Source organism: Castor canadensis, chromosome 9, assembly GCF_047511655.1.
Source record: "Castor canadensis chromosome 9, mCasCan1.hap1v2, whole genome shotgun sequence".
In the NCBI taxonomy this organism is placed as follows: domain Eukaryota; kingdom Metazoa; phylum Chordata; class Mammalia; order Rodentia; family Castoridae; genus Castor; species Castor canadensis.
In genome coordinates, this window is record NC_133394.1 from 139,795,871 (window position 1) to 139,817,231 (window position 21,361).

At 34.4% G+C, this 21,361-nt stretch overlaps 1 protein-coding gene across 2 annotated transcripts in view; it reads right to left on the minus strand.

Annotated features, from left to right (window-relative positions):
- The window catches only part of Slit2 (slit guidance ligand 2), a 328,161-nt gene that overhangs the window by 53,500 nt on the left and 253,300 nt on the right, over positions 1-21,361 (minus strand). For both annotated transcript variants that reach the window (XM_074042536.1, XM_074042535.1), the window contains 10 exons: positions 20,361-20,435; positions 18,727-18,870; positions 14,672-14,815; positions 12,605-12,771; positions 11,579-11,711; positions 8,608-8,676; positions 6,359-6,430; positions 5,821-5,892; positions 4,569-4,640; positions 1,823-1,986 (listed from right to left, as the gene is read on the minus strand). In XM_074042536.1, coding sequence (XP_073898637.1) covers positions 1,823-1,986; positions 4,569-4,640; positions 5,821-5,892; positions 6,359-6,430; positions 8,608-8,676; positions 11,579-11,711; positions 12,605-12,771; positions 14,672-14,815; positions 18,727-18,870; positions 20,361-20,435 — 1,112 coding nt within the window. The remainder of the gene's footprint in view (positions 1-1,822; positions 1,987-4,568; positions 4,641-5,820; positions 5,893-6,358; positions 6,431-8,607; positions 8,677-11,578; positions 11,712-12,604; positions 12,772-14,671; positions 14,816-18,726; positions 18,871-20,360; positions 20,436-21,361) is intronic.

Below are 21,361 nucleotides of genomic sequence, written 5' to 3' on the forward strand. Positions count from 1 at the left end.
ACAAGTTTTAGCTCTACTGTTTCCCAGGAGCCCTGGAACAGGTACAGAATTCTCCGATAGTGTAGCTGTGCTTGTATAATTCTGTCCACTTGGGGCACTCATCCTCACACTTCTCTGAACAGCTGGATAGACACATTTGTGCCATTAAATCCTGCACAATCACCTCCTCTGAGACAATTTCTTCCTCTGAGTCTTTGCAGCGAATTCACTATTAATGTGGTAGCTGTGAGTCATATATGGATACTTCAGTTTAGATTTATATGTGATGAAGAGAAAAATTCACTTCCTTGGTCACCTTAGCCACATGTTATAGACTCAAATAACCAACAATGGACAGAGCTACAATATTGGCAAGTGTAGACAGACAGTATTTCAATTACTGTTGGAAGTTTTACTGAGTACTGCTGATAATAACCAATTATTCCCACAACCTTATTTCTGCTCAGTGCCATACTAAGTATATGAATTGCTTTAGTAATTAAGTGAAAAAACTGCCAAATATAGTGACATAACTCTTAAGTATATAGGTTCATATTATGTATGTATTAGACTTCTGAGAACATTTAAGAAATTAATGCAAAATGGGAGGTCCTAAGATTAGAATATAAGTATGTAGCTCTTTCAAAATTCTGTTACAATTTTTTCCAGAGTTATTTAAAAAAAAAGAAAAATATCCCCACAGAATTACAAATTTAAGGGACACAGATAAGCACCCACATTCTTCAAAATGAAATATGGGTCTTCCTGGGCTCAGAGAGGTATAAAAAAATCAGATTGCAATTTTTCAACTTCCCCATTTAATCTGTCTGATAGCAAAGTTTATGTCTGTTTCATTATCTCTACTTTCACTTTGACAATCATGTCTCCCCTACTTTACAAAAGAAAGAATGGCATAAACTTCTCTGTGCCACACAATACCAGGATTTAGTTTTACACATAAAATATATTTAACCAACATTTGCTGATTACACATTTATAAATTTCAAGAAATTTTCTTCTCTATTTAATAATTCTGAGTTGCCCTCTTAACCCATTTATAATTTAAGAATCATGGCAACTTTCTATACTGACTTTTGTAAGGAAGCTACATTCATATATTTGAGTGCCAAAAATTGAAAGGTACATAAAACCAATGTAATAGTGGTAATCTCTAGGTATTGTGATTAATGGTTAATTTATTTTCTCCGTGCAGAAAGAAAATGCTTGCTATTTAGATTTAGATTTTTTTGCATGTATCACTCTGAGAATGATAGAAGAAAATATTTTTTATGAAGACAATATTAAGAACTTACAAATACATCAAAGGAAAAAGAAAGGGATACAAGCAGGCATGGAAAAGGAACAACATAAGAAGTCTGCAGCACAAGGCAAGTTGGAAGGTTTGGCTGGAGCACCTGGGAGGGCTATTTGTCCTTACCTGGTATTGAGAATCCACAGGGCCCTGGCAGCCCTAAGAGCAAGTGACATATCAAGACAAGGGAAAGGCAAAACGTTTCACTTGTTAGAGGTTATGAAGAAATTTCCAGAAATTGTGTGTAGTTTACATTTTTCCAAACATTTCAAGAAAACTTAGAAATTTCCAATGAACTATTCTGAGATATATCTGAGAAATCTAATTCTTTAATTGGACATCTCTAGCAACTGTTGTAAAAAGGGGAAGAAAACACTATGATTTGGGGAGCTTCGTCTAGTGGCAATAGTTGGTCTTTTTCTTTGGCAATTAATGTAATGCTTTAAAAAAATTGTAACTAATTTAAAGCCACAACCTGACATGTAAATATTTTGGAGGGTGAAAATAAGGGTGAATAATTCAGAACCATACCTTGACATGTAAATTTTTTGGAAGGAGTTGTGAGTAACAGTTTATCTGCCATTTCTCCAGGACCAGCACAGCGAGCAATTCCTGGCTCCTTGTATTCTGACTTCACCCAGTCGGATAACCACTGGATATTACAATCACAGTAAAGAGGGTTGGCCCCAATCGCTCTGAAAAAAGAACACCACAGAAGCACACACACGAGTATGGAAGCATTGTTACTTCCTAAGGGAACAGAATTCAAAGTGATGCTCAGCAGAAATTCCCTATAGATTTATTGATGATAAAAATTTAGACCTTGGGGATTCCCATTTTCCTGAATCATGTGCCACTGGGATTTAGTAGCTGTCACTAATGTTAACACTTACTTGGGTTTAACAAGTTCTCCTCATCCATTCAGAGATATATTTATGTTGGATGTAAGCATACTCTAAGTGCAGATTAACACTTTCTGCATTCAGTTACTTCCTGAGGGAGGGCTCAATCACTCTGTAAGCTTCTGAGGACCCAAATATCAATAAGGCATCATTCTTAACTTCAAAGAACCCTTCATGCTGAGGCAATTAGCATATAAACATACAAAAAATAGTTTTCATGAGAAGTGCTACAGTAGAGGTATTTACAATGTGTCTGAACAGACTATCTTTCCTGAGGGTATGGGTGGGTAACAAAGATTATGCTACTTGGCATAATTAAGAGTTAAATGGAAGGCAAACGTTAAGAAGGAAGTTTCAGGTGGATGAGTAAGCACAAAGGCACCGAGGTAAGGAACAGCACGAAATAATAAATATACAAAAAGCTAGTTCACCAGAGCTGATTTTGACCTTTGCTGACTGTCATTGTTCAATGTCTTTCATTTTAGAACTTTGGTTCCTACTCACATAAATATGAGTAGTAATAAAGATAACAATCCAATATTTATTACATCATTACTATCTGTAGGAGCTGGCTGTACCATTTATATGAATTACTATTTAATTTAATATAGTAACTCCATGAGGTCAATACTGTTAATAATCCACTTTACAGATTAAGAAACTGAGACCAGATTCTTAGTGGGGCCATAAACTTGTTAAGCTTACAGTATAAAGTAGCTTTAAAAAATGTTTAATTCTAAGTTATAATTAACTTCTGATTGGTAAAACTTGGAGGTATTACTTAATCTTATTTTTTTTTAGCCAACCTCTCAAATATGCTTGCAGAATAATAGTTTATATTATAGCACTTTTAATGCTCAATTTTAACCAAGCATTGTAATGTAGTAAATATTACTCTTGCACATATGTCACATACAAACCTTTCTAAATTAAAAAGTGAGCAAAATGATGTGTTTGAGTTATTTGAGTTCATCTCTACAAACGTTGTCTAAGTCTTTACTGTGAATCGGGAGGGGTTGAAAAAGTGAATGGGGCAGAGCTCTTTATGATCTAAAGAGTGAAAGACAAATGCATAAATGAGATACAAGGCAGAACAGGGCACATTACAAAGAAGGTTTAAGTTGCATTCATTGTGGTAGTTGGGATCAAATAAAGGAACATTTTGCTTAGCTCAAGTAGCACCTTTTCTGATCCCACTGCCTTCCTGCATTATGCTGCATTCTCTGCCAGTTAGCCTAGAATGTGGATTACTTAAACTAAGGATTTATTCATACTGTATCTTATGTAAATGGAAGGCATGTAGTTTATAAAGACTGTCCTTGACATTGACTTTGAGTCAGGTAGGTGTTGAGATTCAAAGATGAAAAAGTGGAGGTCTTATCTCCCAGAACCTAGAATTCTTATGGAAGGAATATATATAGGAGGCACCAGTTTGATAGAAGGATATATAAAAATCCACATCTATAACACAGCCTCCATAAAGCAAATTCAGATGTAACATGATTGTCTGTTTGATCCAACCATTCCCCTTTCTGAATTTTCTAAATTTCTTGTCTTCTTAATTGATTTTATTAAGTCCCAATTGACTTGGACATTTACGTGGAAGCAGATAAATGCTGTTATATAGGACCAAACTTAGCATTACTCAAGGAGGCTTTGAATTCCAGAGCTGATCCCTGAACTTTGTTCTAGGTTTGCTACGGTTTTATATTACATTTAGTAACAACAGAATAATGGAATTTAACTCAAGTGAATTATCAGTCCATATCACATGTATTTTAATTGTTTTATTATACTTCTAGGAAATAGGTAGGTACAAATAGGATGTGAGAGAAAACACAAGGGAACAACATTTAACCCAACATGAAGATTTTCTTGTTTCCTGTTGTCAGACTTTAAAGTCCTGAATTATACTAAATTTATTTGTGAATGGTGCCATAATCAATGTTAAGTAAGTTTTGCTAAACAATGAATCCAGTTTGAGCAAATCAGGATAGGTTTCATGGAAGAGGTGATGCTTGAGATGTGACTTGGAAAAGTAGAGATGGGCCATAACAAATTCAAGGGTTGCTGAATATTATAGAATCAGAGACAATGAGAAATAAGGAAAGTGAAGCTGGGAAGCCATGTTTGTAGAAGAGACACTTCTAACTTAGCCAAAAGGACTCAACAAGTGGAAAGTCTCAAATCAAGAGTAAATTAAAGCTGTCGTATAGAGGGCATGGCATCCAGGTTGAAAATCACTACATTTTCTTTGAAGGTGAAAGCAATCACAGCTGATGATGTTGCAACAAAAGAAGTGGCAATGGGCTGCTCCAGTCTCACTTATTAGGCAGAGTGTGACCCAGACCCATAGAAATGAGGTGGGTACTCACAGGTGTGATAATGCAGAAAGATCATTGAAAGCTCCTTCGGGGACAACAGAAATGTCATTTCCGTGTAGAGAACTATAAGTAAGAAAAAGCAAAATTAAATTTCCTATAGCTCAAGAGAGTTAAGAAGAATTCTTAACTTGCATGTATGAGGACTTAAGTTTATAATAAGCATTTTAAGTCAATGAATAAAAGATGGTCATTTCATAAATAACCTTGGTACCAAAAACTTAGTTTTTACCTCATATTATCTGTACAAAATAAATCCCAGATTGAAGAGTTAAATGTAAAAATACAACTGACAATCAAAGAAAATATTCCTTTTTGCATAACCTTGGAAGGGGAAGGCTTTCAAAAGCATTATATAAAACCCAAAAACCATAGAGGAAAAGATTAATATAAAATACATTGACAAAAGTCTTGTTGGGCAGAAAACTTGACTTCCTTCCCAAAGCACATAACAGCGCCTTCCCACCCTAAATCATCATTGACATGCCAGCACGTTTATACCAAAATGAATGCGTAAAATGTTTGTTAGAGTAGAATACAGAATAACGAAAATTTACAATTAATTCAAATGACAGTAAAGATGAGGATAATTACCTTTTACGTTTCCTCAAAACTCTAGAATGCTCTCTACCAATTAAACAGTTGAATAATATATACATGTATATATTTACACATTTATATACATGATGGAATATGTATGTGTATGTATATATATTAGAATAGAAACATTCTAAAGCACATATTACATAAAAAAGCTAATGGCAGAACAAGAAAAGTTTCTATTAAGGATTTTAAAAGTTACATAGCTGTGGGTATACATGTGTGAGGATATAAAATATGAAAGCAAACACACATAAAGACCAGAAAAGATATCAGATGAGTATTTTACAGTAAAAACATATTCGTGTTCTATGTGATTTCTGAAGAAATTAAGTTTTCCTGTAGTTTAAAAAAATTAATTAAGGCTATATAAAACATATGTTTCAATATTATATGTTATCAAATACATGACTACCACAGCAACAAGTATTACAAAACAGAAAGTTATGCTGTCCAAATCAAAGTGGTTGAACAAAGACATAATAGGATACAACTTTTCTGTTTTTCGAAGTTTATGGTAAATCCTAACAGATACATTCTCAATATCTAGGAATCAATAAAACAGTGAAATCATTAAAAAGACAAATCAAAACTCAGATTCCGGAGAAGTATTTTAGAAGCATTTTGTTGAACACAGATTGCTTACAGTAATCGAAGAGACTTCAATCCATCGAAGGTTCGAGAAGGAATACATCTTAGTCGGTTGTAACTAAGAATTCTGAAAGCATAAATAGGCCAATTTATTTTATTCAGGAATATAATAATGTCCAAATGTTATTTTTAAAATAAAGCCGTTAAAAATGGATTATTCAAGCATTTTACAAATTAAGAATATTTACACACATTACACAGGTTTATATTCATGCTGTCTCCCTAACACAACACATTTATTTCCTAAATACAACATAGAATGTTTGCCCCTGGGGGACTACCCTTGCCATATTCCAAAAGCTTATCGTAAGGATCTCCCTTAAGCCTGCCACAAACCTAATAAATTATTTATTTCTTTTATTGAACCCAACACTTTCTGTAATCTCTCTCTTTGTTAATCGTGACTTTGTTTCTTTTAATGGAATTTATATTCCTTCAGAGCAGAAACTGTCTTGTTTACCAGGAATGTCCAGGGTCTAGTCTTTTTTGCCCCATGAATTAATGAATACTCAGTACCACACTTTCACACTCACAAGGTGAGAAGCTGCGTCATGTTGCTGAAGCTCTGATTGGAAAGGGTGCTTATTCGGTTGTTACTTAAGTCTCTAAAAAAGAAAAAGAAAAACATGGTGTTACCAAAATAGAAATATTAGTGATGGTAGATGGTAATGTTACTGCTGTGTATTCATATCCTGCAGTGTTGAAATCAGGATTGACCATGTGACTTCTGCTAGTCCATAATGGCAGGTCTCACTCAGAGCAGAAGCTCTGGATGGAGGTCTGCTGTATCCCAATGCTCCTGCTTCCTCAAGACTTGGAATGTTCCACAGAGAGCTTTCTTGGAGATAATCCCAAATATATACATTTTGTGGGTGAAAATAAAACCATGGCTCTGAAAAGTCCTATTACAGCCATATTCTTTAGCCTCACTGATATATATGGTAACTAATGCACATGGTCAAATGTAATAACTGAAAGAACCTGGGCTTTAATTATATTCACAATGCCATCATTAAAAACACCTTTGCCATTGGCCCAGCACTTAGTAGGTCCCTAAAAAGTTTACTTAATGAATGATAAATAAAGTATGTTGAATTTTAATCAATTTTAAGTAGCTATTTTAAAATGTAGTTCATATCATGAGTTATAGCTTATATTCCATGAACTTTATTTTATTCTCATCATATATATTGACTTAGCTATATTCACTAATACATATCCATTTATATATGCATATATATAATATATATAGCCACTGTATGTATTCAGTATTTTTTCCTGAAGCAAAATCCAAAACATATAACTAAATGGAAGATTAAGAAAAGATGAGGATTATCCATACCTATGTCAAAATATTAGTAAAATTTTGAAAATTTTAGGAACTTCATATAGCTCATAATTTTAGCTACTAAAATGCTATACCTAAATTTAAAATAATAAATGTAGCTATTATAGCAAAAGGTATTTATCTAATGAGTCATAAGTAAAACCATTTTTGGATTCACAAATCTCATTTCTTATTTATAATTGGTTTTAAATAATTGCATGCTGTCCCATGAATGACCTAAGTCTGTGAAAGTGACTTGAAAATTACAGCAAGTTAATGGATGTAAGTTATTTAACAAAACAAAATATAGGAAATAAGTTCTTCCTATCAAATAAACAGCCAGAAGCAGAACAAGGTATGTTGGAAGGTATCCTTTTTTTTCCCTTAATTTAACCATTTGTCTTTTATATAATCCTGTAAAACTTAGGTCACAGTATTTGACTTCCTACATTTTATGAAAAATTAATAGATAAACAACATTTTAGCTAACCTCAGTGTACTTAGATCAAGTTTATGTAATAGTTTCTGACCTTTTACTTTCTGGAATTCACTAATTAGGAATAAATCTTATTCTAGGAACATTAGCAATGTGCCTCTGAGAGTAACCATATTTACTCTAAAATGAAAAAGACTCAAACTAATTATAAGGTATTTTCCATTAATGTATACTATTTTTTGCTGATTTCTTATGTGTTCTAAAATGTTTTATCAATTACCAACATAGTTGCTCTAAAATGTGACATTATATACAATAAGATTATATCTATTTAAAATTATTATGCACACAACTAGATCAAAATGTATGTTTAAATGACTTGTATTTGCAATTTACCAATGGACAAAAATTGTTTATATTAATGAAAAAACATTATTTCAGGAGCATAGCAAACTAACCTGAAAAATCTTAAGCATTTTGAAATTTATACTCAGCATGTCAGCATGTTTGTCTAGTTTACTTGAGTACTGTGCAAATGCACATGGACTTAATAAAATAAATTTTAATACCTATAATCTACAACTTAATTTATAAACTTTGTATGATAAACTCAAACTAAATTTATAATGTATTTTTAGTAGTTATTACCATGTATCATCTTTTGCTTAAAGTCAAGAAGAAAGACATTGCTTCCATCTTTCTTTCCTTGGCTTTTTATAAAATAGCCTATTTTCTTATCAATAGAACTATCCAATTTTACTGTGTTTTCAAAATATACACTATTTAGACTATCATATTTGTGCTTCTTTGAATAGAAGGAGAAATTTTCTAAGAGTCTACCACCTGAATGGCATTCAATGAAGATGTAGCTAGTGATCCAGAACCACAATGATGAAGGCGGGAAGCATCTACCTGTAAACGATTTATCTTATCTGAAAGGTTCACTAAATCTTCTGCCCTTAGCCATCCCCATTTCCATGAAGCAGAATAAGTTAAAGATGGAAAAATATGTTACTCACATAAGTGTTAAATGTTTGTAGTTAGAGAGTTCCCTGGGGATCAGTGTAAATTGGTTCCCATCCAGATACCTAAGAAAATGGAAATTGTCTTCTTATAAAGTAACAGAAGTGAGCCACAAAACAAGTGAACAATATTTTCAATTGAGGCTAGGAACCACTTGTCAGTTTTTCCTTTAATATGGTATACACCAAATATCACTGCACAAGAAAAGTGAAGAGTAAAACAGTGGTTCCATCAAGTAGAATTCTTTTTGGATTATATAGGCTAAACCATAAAAGCAAAGACAGACTGGCGAGTCCATTTATTTGTGGTTTATTTGGCAAAGCAAAGCAAGATCTAGCCATTTTTGTGTCAGCAAGAAAGTTCATTCAATGAAGTATATTTTTAACTGGCCTCCATTTTACTTATATTTATATGGAGACAAAGCTACTAACAAAACCTGGATACTATGGTCAACACTACAGTCTTTACTGCCGAAATCTGTATCAGTATGTCTGATAGAAACAATGGACAATGTTAAAGAGGTACTTGAATGCAATTAGGTTTCAGTTAAAAATACTTTAGTTTTTGCCAGTATGTATCTGCTTGGTGATAATAATTTTAATTCGTTCCATGGAATATAATACTTCTTAATTGTACAACTATTATATATCTGTAAAACAGTCAAAAAATCACATATAAGGGAATGTTCTTTCTTATTAGTGTCAGAAGAATAATTGGAAAATAAGGAAGACAGAAACAAAATAAATTGATGCTAGCATTTATACCCATGATGTCACAAAAAAGAAAAGCAAATTTTATCTCCTCTCAAAGCTTTTCTTTCTGAGAACATAGATGAGAAACGGAACAAGAGTTTAAAGCAACATGGCCCATCTGGGTGTGAATATACACGCAAACAATTCTGACACACTGGACATGTGCACCCTCCTACTCCAGGGTAGACACCAATCTTGAGATTCCTGGTTGATGTAGATATTTTTGCTGGATATAGAAGTAGCTGAGAAGTTGCCCAACATGGCAATCCATTTCTAATATTTCAAAATGAAAAGCTATATAAAACATTCAAGTTGCCAAAATATGTAATAATTCATGATTAAGAAATGGCTACCTTATGTCTCAATTTTTCTGACTTCCTATTCTTTGACTCTTCTTCCTTTCTTTCCTCTAGCTAAGTTTTTCTTTACCACTAGAGGGGAGCATCATCCTATGTACTCAGCACTTGCCTTTTATTCTAGAAAATGTCACAATAGGACAAAAAGATTCAGAATGTGTGCTATGAATGTTTATATGTAAAGCAATCTAAGTGGTACACTATATGGAACTGATTAAGTATAATGTGTACCATTTGTTCAAACTTGCCTTCCAATACATACTTATTTTTGCCAAATTCTTTAATAATTTAATATAATACACACACGAATGTTTTATAATATGTGCATATATAATACCAGGGAGAAGGATCTTGCTGACTTGGTAAGGTTCTAAGAATAAGCTCTCTGGGAGGTAATACTTGAATTCCAAGAGATGAGTTAATATTCTCCTGATCTCTATAAGAAATTTTCTTTAGGGAAAAAAAGACCACTTTTCAATAATCTGTAGTGAAATAGATTGAAGATTCAAATGACAGAAGAAATATCTACATGACAGAGACAGGGTGATTCAGACAGACTCTCCAATGGAACTTTACATAGAGACTAAATTATTTGATGGGATGTCATCGAAAGTACCAAGACATGGGCCAGTTAAAACGGCAGAAGGGAGTTAGCCTCAAACATGTTCCACATATTATGCTCCTTACTGGTCAGTTCCGAAAGTCAAAGCTTTGCATATTCTATAGGCATCTTGCCTCCCAACAAGGGAGGGTTAAGTGGCTCATGTGATCTTTTGAAATAAACACATATTAAAATAATAATTAAGTATTACATGCACATAAAGCAGTGTTCACAGTTAATTAACTACTGTGTGAGAGATAAACTGAACATTTCACAGCAGTTCAAACCTAAGAAAGACATTCTTGCAGTCATGCTAAGATTGTACTCTTTTCTCTAAGTGTTTCATTCAGGACCAAAGTACAATCCATGAACTGCTCATGATTTGAAAAATAACTTCCTTGAAAACTGAAATGATATTTTCTAAGTTGCATACCACCAAATTTTATCACAGCTACTCATTTAGGATATTTGCAAGCACTTGAACGAATTGCTTATGGCTTTAAATCATTGTTGATCCATGGTTCGATAGAAACACAGAGTAAACAGGGGCAAAATAACACAACTGGATTCACATCAAACATTTGCAGATCAAATTTTAGTTAGAGATTAAAGAATGGAACAAATGGGGCATGCATGTATCATGACTCTAGAAACTTATTCTCTGATGTATTATATTCTACATATGTAGCATGAATGCAGCCAGGAGGAGCGTGGGCTGTAGGTCTGTTGTCTGAAGGTGTAGGTATGTGGATATTGACCATGTAGTTTGTATTTAAATAATAGTGCTGAAATATCCCTTTTAAAAGGAAGGGTTATGACAGTTTTTTTCATATCCCATATAATTATTTGTTTTATGTGGTGAGATATCACTCTAGGAGTCATAGACACTGTAAATAAATTAACTATGCAGCATTTTTACAAAGTGCATGTAATGGAACCATAGTTTTGTAAAATGCTCCATGATAAAAGGGCTATTGGAGCAAATGAGTGCATCATTACTGTGGAGCATCACACTGTACCTCTGCATAACAAAGGCTCTGCAAAACCCCACTATGAATCAAAGAAAACACACTCAACTAGCAATTCCCAAGCCTCTGAGCTGACATGTGCATTACTGGTTTGTGATTTTGCATGATAATTATTAACTGCCTATTGGATGGAGTTTGCAAACAGATTCTAAAGATTTCTGTTTGATCTCCATTCCCTTGGTGTACAGAATATTAATTTTCTAGGAAAGGGAAAAGCAAGCTGTACTTACAACTCTGTGACATCTCTTGGAATACCTTTCGGCAAGACCTTCAAGCCCTTATTGCTACATCGGACTACTGTATCCAAGCAAGTACATTCCGTGGGACAACGAGAGAGTGGAGAACAGCTATTGTCATCGTTTCCTAAATCATCAGAGGAAATACAAACAAACAAACATAGCCCAGATTTGTGGTTTTGAATGGACGAGAAGGGATTTTACGCTATTAAATTAATAAACACAAGTTTTGAGCCATATCATCAGCCATATATAGGGCAATAAATATTTACAAATTGATACCACACATTCTAAATGGCACTAATTTCAAACTGCCTAGAGCAGAATTTTAGAAAACAGTTCACAGATAACTGTAATAGTTATTTATGTGTCAAGCTATTTATACAAGTTATATTTTCATTTAGGACTTGCAAATGTAAACTGAATTATGTGGAGAAATGGCAAGAAGAAAGACAGAAGACATAAAGTGACAGATTAACTTAAAACATTAGACAAAAATTGCATGTATACCTCATTTTAAAATATAGAGTGCAAATTAGCTTTTTATTCTCTGGCAGTAATTAAAGAACCTGCTTTAACTACTTGATAGGTCTATTATGTGAATCAAATGCAATGATAGAGGGTATTAAAAAGTGAAATCTATTAGTTTTGTCAGATTTCTAGAACTTCAATGTTACAAGAAAATTGCTTCTCTAATTTGAAAATGGTAGCTCCTAAGAGAGATGCCAAGAATAATAAATAAAAGTTAAAATGAAATTATATAAATTGTATCATTCACAAGTTGGGAGCTAGAAAATTCTCTAAAACCTTTAGAAGTACACAACAAATAGACTCAAAATGGAAAAAGCAGTCTGAGAAAATAAGTGCCCCATACTATAACAAAACAAAGAATGAAGAAAAGACGCAGCGCAGTTGTCATAAGTGAGTTGAGTTATGACACGCTGGACATTTGTACACAGGACCGTAGAAAGGTCCTGTGAACAATGCCTGACAGTCAAAGATTTGTGAAGCTTTTCTTACCGTCATCGCAAGTGAAGTCCTGAATGGCCACATCCTGGATTGGGATTTCTTTGAGGAAGTATGGTTTTTGACATCGAGGATTTCCTGTTACAATCCTTTTCTTCCTGAGCCACTCTCCCAACCATGCCAGGTAGCAGTTACAGTTAAACGGATTGGCCAAGAGGTTTCTAAGCACCACATGCAAACAATGCACAGTTTAATTTAGTGTTTCATTTTCTTACTTCTCAAAACCCCAGGTGACCATTTTTCCACACTATTACTGTTGGAATGATTCCTTTTTAGTCTTTGTGTCCCCATCCCTCCATTCATAGACGCATGCAACATATTCCATGCTAAAATATTTATGTCTGGAACTTAATAACAACATTTCCACATGAAAGAATTTTTCAAATGATTTCATGCAAAATATAAAGTGAAGCTAGCAATTCAGAGTTTATACAGTGGATCCTGGTAGATATCTCATTTGGAAATAATTTAAACTTGTCAGAAATCTGACTTACTGTCAAACTTTCCTGCACTGATAATGCAGTAATTTAATATAAGGATGGAGGCTGATTACCTTATACTATCGAGTTTAACCTGACAACAGCTATTTCATTAATTTGTCATCTCAAGATTCCCATCTCTTATTTGCTCCAGAGAATAGGTTTCCTATCTAAACTGACAGCTGAGTTGATTAAATGCCAGTTATAAAAATGAATTTACTTCTACAAATCTCAATACTTTTGGCATCTCACCATTTCACAAGTCTATTGACAGTCCCATTATTTATAAACATGCCAGCTTTAATGTGCACAAATTAGCCACTCCATGTAAAATGTCACATTTTATGTGGGAAAAGGATTAAGTACTTTATTGATGGATGGATGCTTCCCTTAAATTATTTCTTCAGTGACTCGAAGTATGTTAAACAGGCATTTTTTCCTTCTAACTATCTTTATGTCCCTCCTATTCAATTATATTAACATAGTTAGATGATTACACGCTGGGTGCAACCAGGACCAGAAATCATAAGCTTCATAATCTCAACCACTGTTTTTCAGATACTGATATGCAAAAGTCCTGAAATACATTGTTTAGGGTTTTTAAAAAACAATTTCTATACATGGAAATGTGACAATGAAATACATTGTATAGCTATCTTAAACAAACAAAAATGCCATTTTTTTTTTTTTTACACAGAGAACAGGAAGGCAAAACAGGTCTTGTTTGGGGGTTGGTACCAGTGTGAGGAGGGAGGATAAAAGGAAATGGTGTAGGCAGGTGAATATGGTAGAAATATTATGTACTCATGTATGAAAATGGAAAAATGAGACCTGTTGAAACTGTTCCAGGAATGGGGGGAGAAGGTAAAAAGGAGAATGATGGAGAGGTGAATTCAACCATGATATATTATCAAAACTTTTTAAAATATCACATTGAATCCCCAGGACAAAAATAATAAGAGAAATAAAAATAAAAAAATACTTTCTGAAATCTGTCAGTGGACTTGTAAATATTGTTTATTTTCAAGTTGTCCACATAAAGTACGTCTTGCACAGGCTGAAACTATTTCTTCAATATTTTCCTAATGTTACAGTAAATGTCCCCTAGTGAACAGCTTTTATTGTGGGCCAGGTCATCTTGATGTATGTCTTGTCACAGTGAATGACCCTCTGAGCAGAGTCTGTTGGCAATAACCCTACCAATTCCATTTTCATAATACTTACACTGAAAATATGTCTATGTGAGAATAATGGGGAAAAATCTGTAACATTTCATTTATTTGCAGCACTATCAAGTAATAACTATATCAAAATTTAGAAATTAAGCAACATCATTGGTCCTATGTTTTAAAAAAGGAATTGACAGAAGAACACTATAATTTTCCTTCAAATTTAATTTAAGATTGTAGGTTATATTTTCAGAAAAATTAAAATAAATTTAACACGGACAAATTCATCTATTTATAATACCTAAAACATTTTTATGAAATATCCCAAAGTACATCAAAATGCTATTAATAAAAGTAAGGAATGTAATGTATTGACTCAAGTAATACAAAAAGACTTATTTTTTCATACTTACAGAGTAGATAAGGAATGGAGAGTATCAAATGCCCCTGGTGCAATCGTAGTAATTTGATTATCATATAAAGAAAGCAAGCGCACAGAACTGAGTCCTATGAAACTGTCATTCCCCACACAGCTGATTCGATTACTTCTCAACATCCTAAGGAAAGGACATTGTTATGGAAATAAGGCATCAGGCAATCAATTTTGCCTATCAGATAATCAAAATCATCCCTGTTTGCAAATATGTAACATTCATTCCTATTTTTAAAATGTTCTTTTGACATTAGGAGCTGCTATGTGCTTGAGAACATCCTGCAAGAATGATATGCTTACAGTCATCAATGATTGAACTCAGTTGTAAAAGGCATGGTGAGTCTGGTGGATTTACAATCCCATGATGAAGGTAGAATGTTTTCTTTTGATGCTGTAATTGTGTTTGCAAGATTGCATGATGTCCTAACTCACCTACAGCTCTGGAGTCCTTGGAGCCCTTTGATTTGTGTATTCAGGATAGTATGGTACTTGAGGTTGTACAGAAGGGAGGGAGAAAAGAATCAATAGCTGCTGCAAATGAGGAACGGAGGGCAGTTCAGGGACTTGGACACTGATTCAATATCAAACAGCATCTGGCTAGCCAAATAGGACTGAGCATCCACACAGCTTGCACAAATTATTTTATTTTTAAAAAAGTTTCACTGTTTTAACCTCAGAACCTAAATAAAGAGAAAAGAGTAACACACTGAGGTTTAAACAGATTAACCTTGGAAAAAATGATTTTTTGGGATATTGTCATTAATAGGATTAACACCATTATAATTTCCTCACTACATCTAAAGTACTGAGTCAGTTCACAATTCTTTACTACACTGTTTACCTGTGGGACTTCAAAAGGAACAAAAAACTTCTAAAAATACCATTCACATATCTATAGTTGCTTTAAATTTTACTTAAAAGTTAATTTATTCACTATTTTTTCTAAGCACGAGTTAGTCACTCTTCTAGAAGAATGCACAATATAAAAAGGAGAGAAAAAAATAATGGAACCAAGTATTGCTTTGAATTCTAGAATGTGCTACAAGAAATAAGAAATAGGAACTTTTGTATTCTGCTAAGTCACAGATATGAAGAAAGGATGCTGTCTTCCTTGTCAAGGTGTCCTTTGGTGTTAAGAAACAAATGCAGAACAGAAGAGATTCTCTATCAGCATTTCCTTTGTTGTAAATACTAAAGAACACCTGGTCTTAATCTCATGGGAGTCATGGACCCCTGGGAAGTGTTGAAGAAAGCTTTACTCTTTGTTGTTGGAAAAATTCATAAGTATACAGGTGCACCAAGGTTTGCCTATAATGTCAGGGGATTAAAAAAATTTTTCAGATCTGTACTTGTATTACTAAGTGGACTACTAGTCCTAAAGGGTCAAGAAGTCTAGGGGAGAAATTAGGTTGTGCTGTCAAAACCTTTAGAGCTCCAACCCCAAAGACACCATGTGACAGTATAGCTAGGTCCAAATAAACCTACTCTAAAACTTGAAATACCCAAGTTTGGCTTCTGACTGCTCCAGTTTGCTTGTTGTGGCACAGCTGGACTCAGAAGAGAGCCAGCAGGAGCTTGTCTTAAGTGCGAAGACATAAGCAGCATAAGAACATCAGCAGAAATAAAATGGAAGGAAAAGTTGATTTTGGAGAACTCCTCATGGAGAGCCATTTGAATGTAACTAGTCATAAGAAATACTTTGGTAAGTTCTTTAGGGTGGCATTATGGGATGAATTGTAACTTGGCCAATTCATATTTTGAAGCCCTTAACCCAAAATGTCAGTTTGGAGAGAGGGTCCTGAGGGAGCTAATTAATGTTAAGTGAGATCATAAGTGTGGGAACTCATTCTGATAGCACCACCAAATTTTATAAGAGGAAGAGATACCAGAGAACTGCCAGGCACTCTCCATAGCCCTTGCTCTCTCTACAAATGCATACAAGAGTTTAACCTAGAAGGTAACACCCACACACAGGAAATCAATGTGAGTCAATACCCTGTATAGCTATCCTTATCTCAACCAGCAAAAACCCTTGTCCCTTCCTGTTATTGCTTATACTCTCTCTACAACAAAATTAGAAATAAGGGCAAAATAGTTTCTGCTGGGTATTGAGGGGGTGGGGGGGAGAGGGAGGGGGTGGAGTGGGTGGTAAGGGAGGGGGTGGGGGCAGGGGGGAGAAATGAACCAAGCCTTGTATGCACATATGAATAATAAAAGAAAAAAAATAAATTAAATAAATAAATAAATAAATAAATAAAAAATAAAAAAAAAAAGAGTGAAAGCAATGTGAGGACACAGCAAGAAGACTGCCATCTAAAAGCTAACAGAGAAGGATTAACAAAAAATTCACCATATTGACACCTTGTATTTATATCCTCCCAAAGAAGGAGATCTACATTTCTGCTGTTTAAACCACCTATTCTGTGGCATCTTGTGATGGCAGCCCAAGTGAGCTAATGCAGGTGAGGTTACAGCCTACTTCTTCTAATCACTTCTTGGTACTGCCCTGAGAGAGTCAGTTCCAATAACAAACAAAAGACTCTTGAATGGAAATATAATGGAGGGGACTTGTTCAAGGTACACTGTGTGTGTGTATGTATGTATGTATGTATAAAATTATCACAGTGAAATCTCATTAACGTATATCAATTAAAAATAAAATAAAAAAAGAACTAGACCTTTGACTGGTGTGTAAGGATGGATGCTTCTGCTTGTCAGGTTTTGGGTTTTGCTGAGTTATGGGACAGCTTAGGGGGAGTTAAATGCAGCCCATATGGTCCATCTTCCCTGCCATCCTCAGCCACACTTCTCAGTATCTCTTCCATAAGGAGTAACTATTTGCATGTCATTATGGAGAGGCTTTAAATTAGCCTCTGAGAGAAGTCTGGAGGGCATAGGTTGGGCCTGCTGGATGGTAAGGTTCCTGGCTATCCCTGCAAATCTCAAGATCACACATCTGTTCTTATGTGCAGGGAACTTTTTGATCAGACTTGAACTTGGAATGTATTCACATGTCTTCCTGGCTGAGGAAAAGCCTATTCCCCCTTCCTGTAACAAAGAACAGACAATGACTCCATAGGTTATCACTCTCCTCGTTATATACTGCTCTTAGGGTTTAGGAGAGACTGTGTGGCTTGGGAGTCTCTTTATTGCATCACCAAGGACTGCTTCTTGGTTACAAACAGTTTTCTGCATGCCCTGCAAAAGATTCCAAGATTGACTTTCTCTCTTGCAAATTTTAGGCCACCATTTATGTTAAACATAATTATATAGCTTAAAGATAATTTAAATATATATGCATTGAAGGAATTCAAGTAATACAAAATGTCATACTTATTATTCAATACAATTATCATCGTTCTTGGCCTACCTCTTGGAAACATGAAAAATTCCTTTCTCTCAACCTCCCTATGCCTGAACAAGTAGGCAAAACTATTAACATATTTTCTTTCCAATCAATAGTAAGAGATTAACCACCAATTGTCATCTCATTTTTACTAAGATCTTGCAGGGTCAGACAAATGCAGTCTCCAGAAAAACAGAGTTATTCTTTTGCATTTTTGGGGTATAGACTCAGAAATTTTGAGTCTTTGTGCCAACAGGGATCATAAAGTGGAAGTGTCTGAAGACAAGGATAGAGAATGAGCATTTTGAAAGAGAACAGGGAAGCTAAATCTGTACAAAGCAAGGATGATCTATTTTGTCAAGGAGATAAGAGTCAGGTCGGGGCTCTACTGATTATTTTCTAGCAGTGTACTGAAGACAGGAGCACTGGAGTATAGGACTCTGGCTTCACAAAAGTGTATGTATGTGTACACATGCATGTACATGTGTGCCTGTGTGTGTGTGTGTGTGTGTGTGTGTGTGTGTTGTGTCCGATTGTGATAGATATACAGAGAAAAAGAGGAAGACAGTAAGCCAGAGACACAATAGTGTAGGGAGGGGCAATAGGAGACTTCCACCCTCCCAGTATTATAATGAACAAAAAGTCCAATCCACTAGTAGAAGAACTTCAATGCAAATGGGAACACTTACAAAGTTTTGAGGCTTTCCAATCCTTTGAACATCTTATGCTGCACATTTTCCAAACGGTTACTCGTGAGAAGTATTTCATTTACCCCAGATGCTCCTTCAAAGGCTCCCTCCTCAATATCTGTGATTTTATTGTTGCTAAAATTGCTAAATAAACATTGTTGAAACAAAAAGTGTAAGTGTTTCCTCTGCAACAAAAAAGGCATTGAAACAACATGTTTGATCATTTTTTCCTATGGAAAAAGTTTTCCACAATCCCCAGTGCTTTTCATAACCCAGCACTACTAGAGTTCTGAAGATACCTCTTCTCTAGTCCATGAAGGTAAAGGGATAAAAATACAAAGAGGGAATGTCTATGTCACCACAATTCATGCCAAGATGATATGCAAGGTCCCCAGTAGTATAAAATTCTTGAGGCTAAGTACTGAATTACATAAAGCTTTATGTCTTCCATAAGACTTAGTAAGGAATTTTCTGAAGAAATGTCCATGATTAAAATTGTTGAATAAATTAAAATATAAAGCAAAGAAACTAAGTAGAGAGAAGGATAGACTAGAACATGTCAGTGTTTAGATAGCATTAAGCATGTATATAAACTTCTCATGTAATAATATAATAAAACAATCAACTCAGTATTACATATGAAATCAAGTATTACAATGAGTGCCCAAAAAGTAAGAACACCCAGTTAAGGTAAAAACTTTCTATAGGCTCTTTCTTTGTATTTCTCAAGAGAAAGAAAGGCCTCTCTCCCCAAACAAGATAATTTTTATCTATATCTTACTTTCAAACTATTGCTTATAGCAACTGTTCAATAAATATTTGTTGCATTGAGTATTACCTTATTGCTTAATGAAAGTGTATTGACTACCAGAAATTAAGACAATAAAAAAAAATTAGAGAATACTGGCAAGTCAGCATAAGAGTGCAGACAATAGGTCAATCAGCTCTGCCACTGATAGAGTGAACATGTTCCAATTACATATGTGACTACATATGTGTCCATGAGTACATGGACAGTGTGGAAGAAAGTTCCTCTCATTGTGCTGATGCTTCTTCATGTGTGGAGTGTGCCTTTTCCTGTCTTCCCTCACTTCTTCTCAGGGTATGGAATACTTACTGAGTGTTGTTGAAGCTGCTGAGCTTATGAACTTATTTTAAAATAAGAGTTGTGGACATGAAGTAACACAAATGAGCTACCAAGCCAGTTTACCAATCATTAATTCTGTCTTCTAATGAAAGTTTAATGAAGGAAAAAGTCAAACAGTTGACATAAATGTGCTGAAAGAAAATAACAGTGTGGTTTGGGGAATAGTAAAAGGAAGTTACGAAACATCACCAAACCCATTTTAATGTGCTTAGATGGCTGGATTCCTGCCATGGCCACATAACAGACCAGCTCTCTGCATGAGAGAAACGTGCTAAGGGCTGGGTTGGTGTTGTTGGAATATATGCAAAAGTTCCTAAATTCAGGCAGTACCCTAAATTAACCTCACAGGTACTCATTGTATGGAAATTTCTGCATTTTTTTTTAACATTTTCCAATTTTCCAATAAAACTAAATAAAACCTGAAAAGGATCAGAAAGAGATAAGAAAACACTGAAAAAATGTAAAAGATAGCTAATAAATGACCTACATTTTACGTAATTGAGGAAGTTTTTTAAAGATTCCTGTGGCTTCCAACACTGTGAATTCATTATTATTGAGACGCCTAGGGAAAAAAAGAAAGAACAGGAAAGTTTTAAGGGAGGGATTAATTTGTCATTTATCAGATTAAATTATAACACTAGCTAATGTTAACTCTAAAATAAAGTAGAGTTGAAATATCACAAAGGATTTGTGGAAAGTACTGATATTTTTCCCATTTCATTCAAATTTTAATGATCAAATACTGTTTATTATGCTTAAATGTTAAGAAACACACAATAAGGAAAACTAACCTCATTCAGTTTCTCCAACTTTCTGTCATTATTACCTCTCCCAAAAAGCATTTAAAGCCTTTTTTCTAATTACTAGTGCCCTAATTTTTTTATTTACAGCTTTAGTAAAATATAACTCACATACCATAAAGCTCACCTTTCAAAAAATGTGCAATTTGGTGGTTTTTAGTGCATCTCTGCCAACTAATCCCAGAATATTTTCACCATCCCCAAAACAAGCTCCATTATCATTGCCAGTAACTGACAATGTCCCCTGCTCCCTGGCCCCCTACCCCCACCTTGGCAATCACAAATAGACTTTTTGTTTCTACTGATTTCCTATTCTGGACATGCCATATAAAAGAAATCATACAAAATGTAGCCTTTTGCATCTGGCATCTTTCACTTTGTATGATACTTTAAATATTCATTCATATTGTAGAATATATCAGTGCCTTGTTATTTTTAGACTGAACAATTAGGTGGACATAGCATTTATTTATCCATTTATCAGTTGTTGAATGCTTTTGTTCTTCCATTTTGTGACTATTATGAAAATGCTACCAAGAACAAGGATATACAGGTTTCTTTTCAATTTTTTTGAATATATACACAGGAGTGGAATTTCTGGGTTAAATGGTAAATCTATGCTTAACTATTTGAGGACTAGTCAAACTTCCCCAAAGGGTTACATCATTTTTGCATTCACATCATTGGT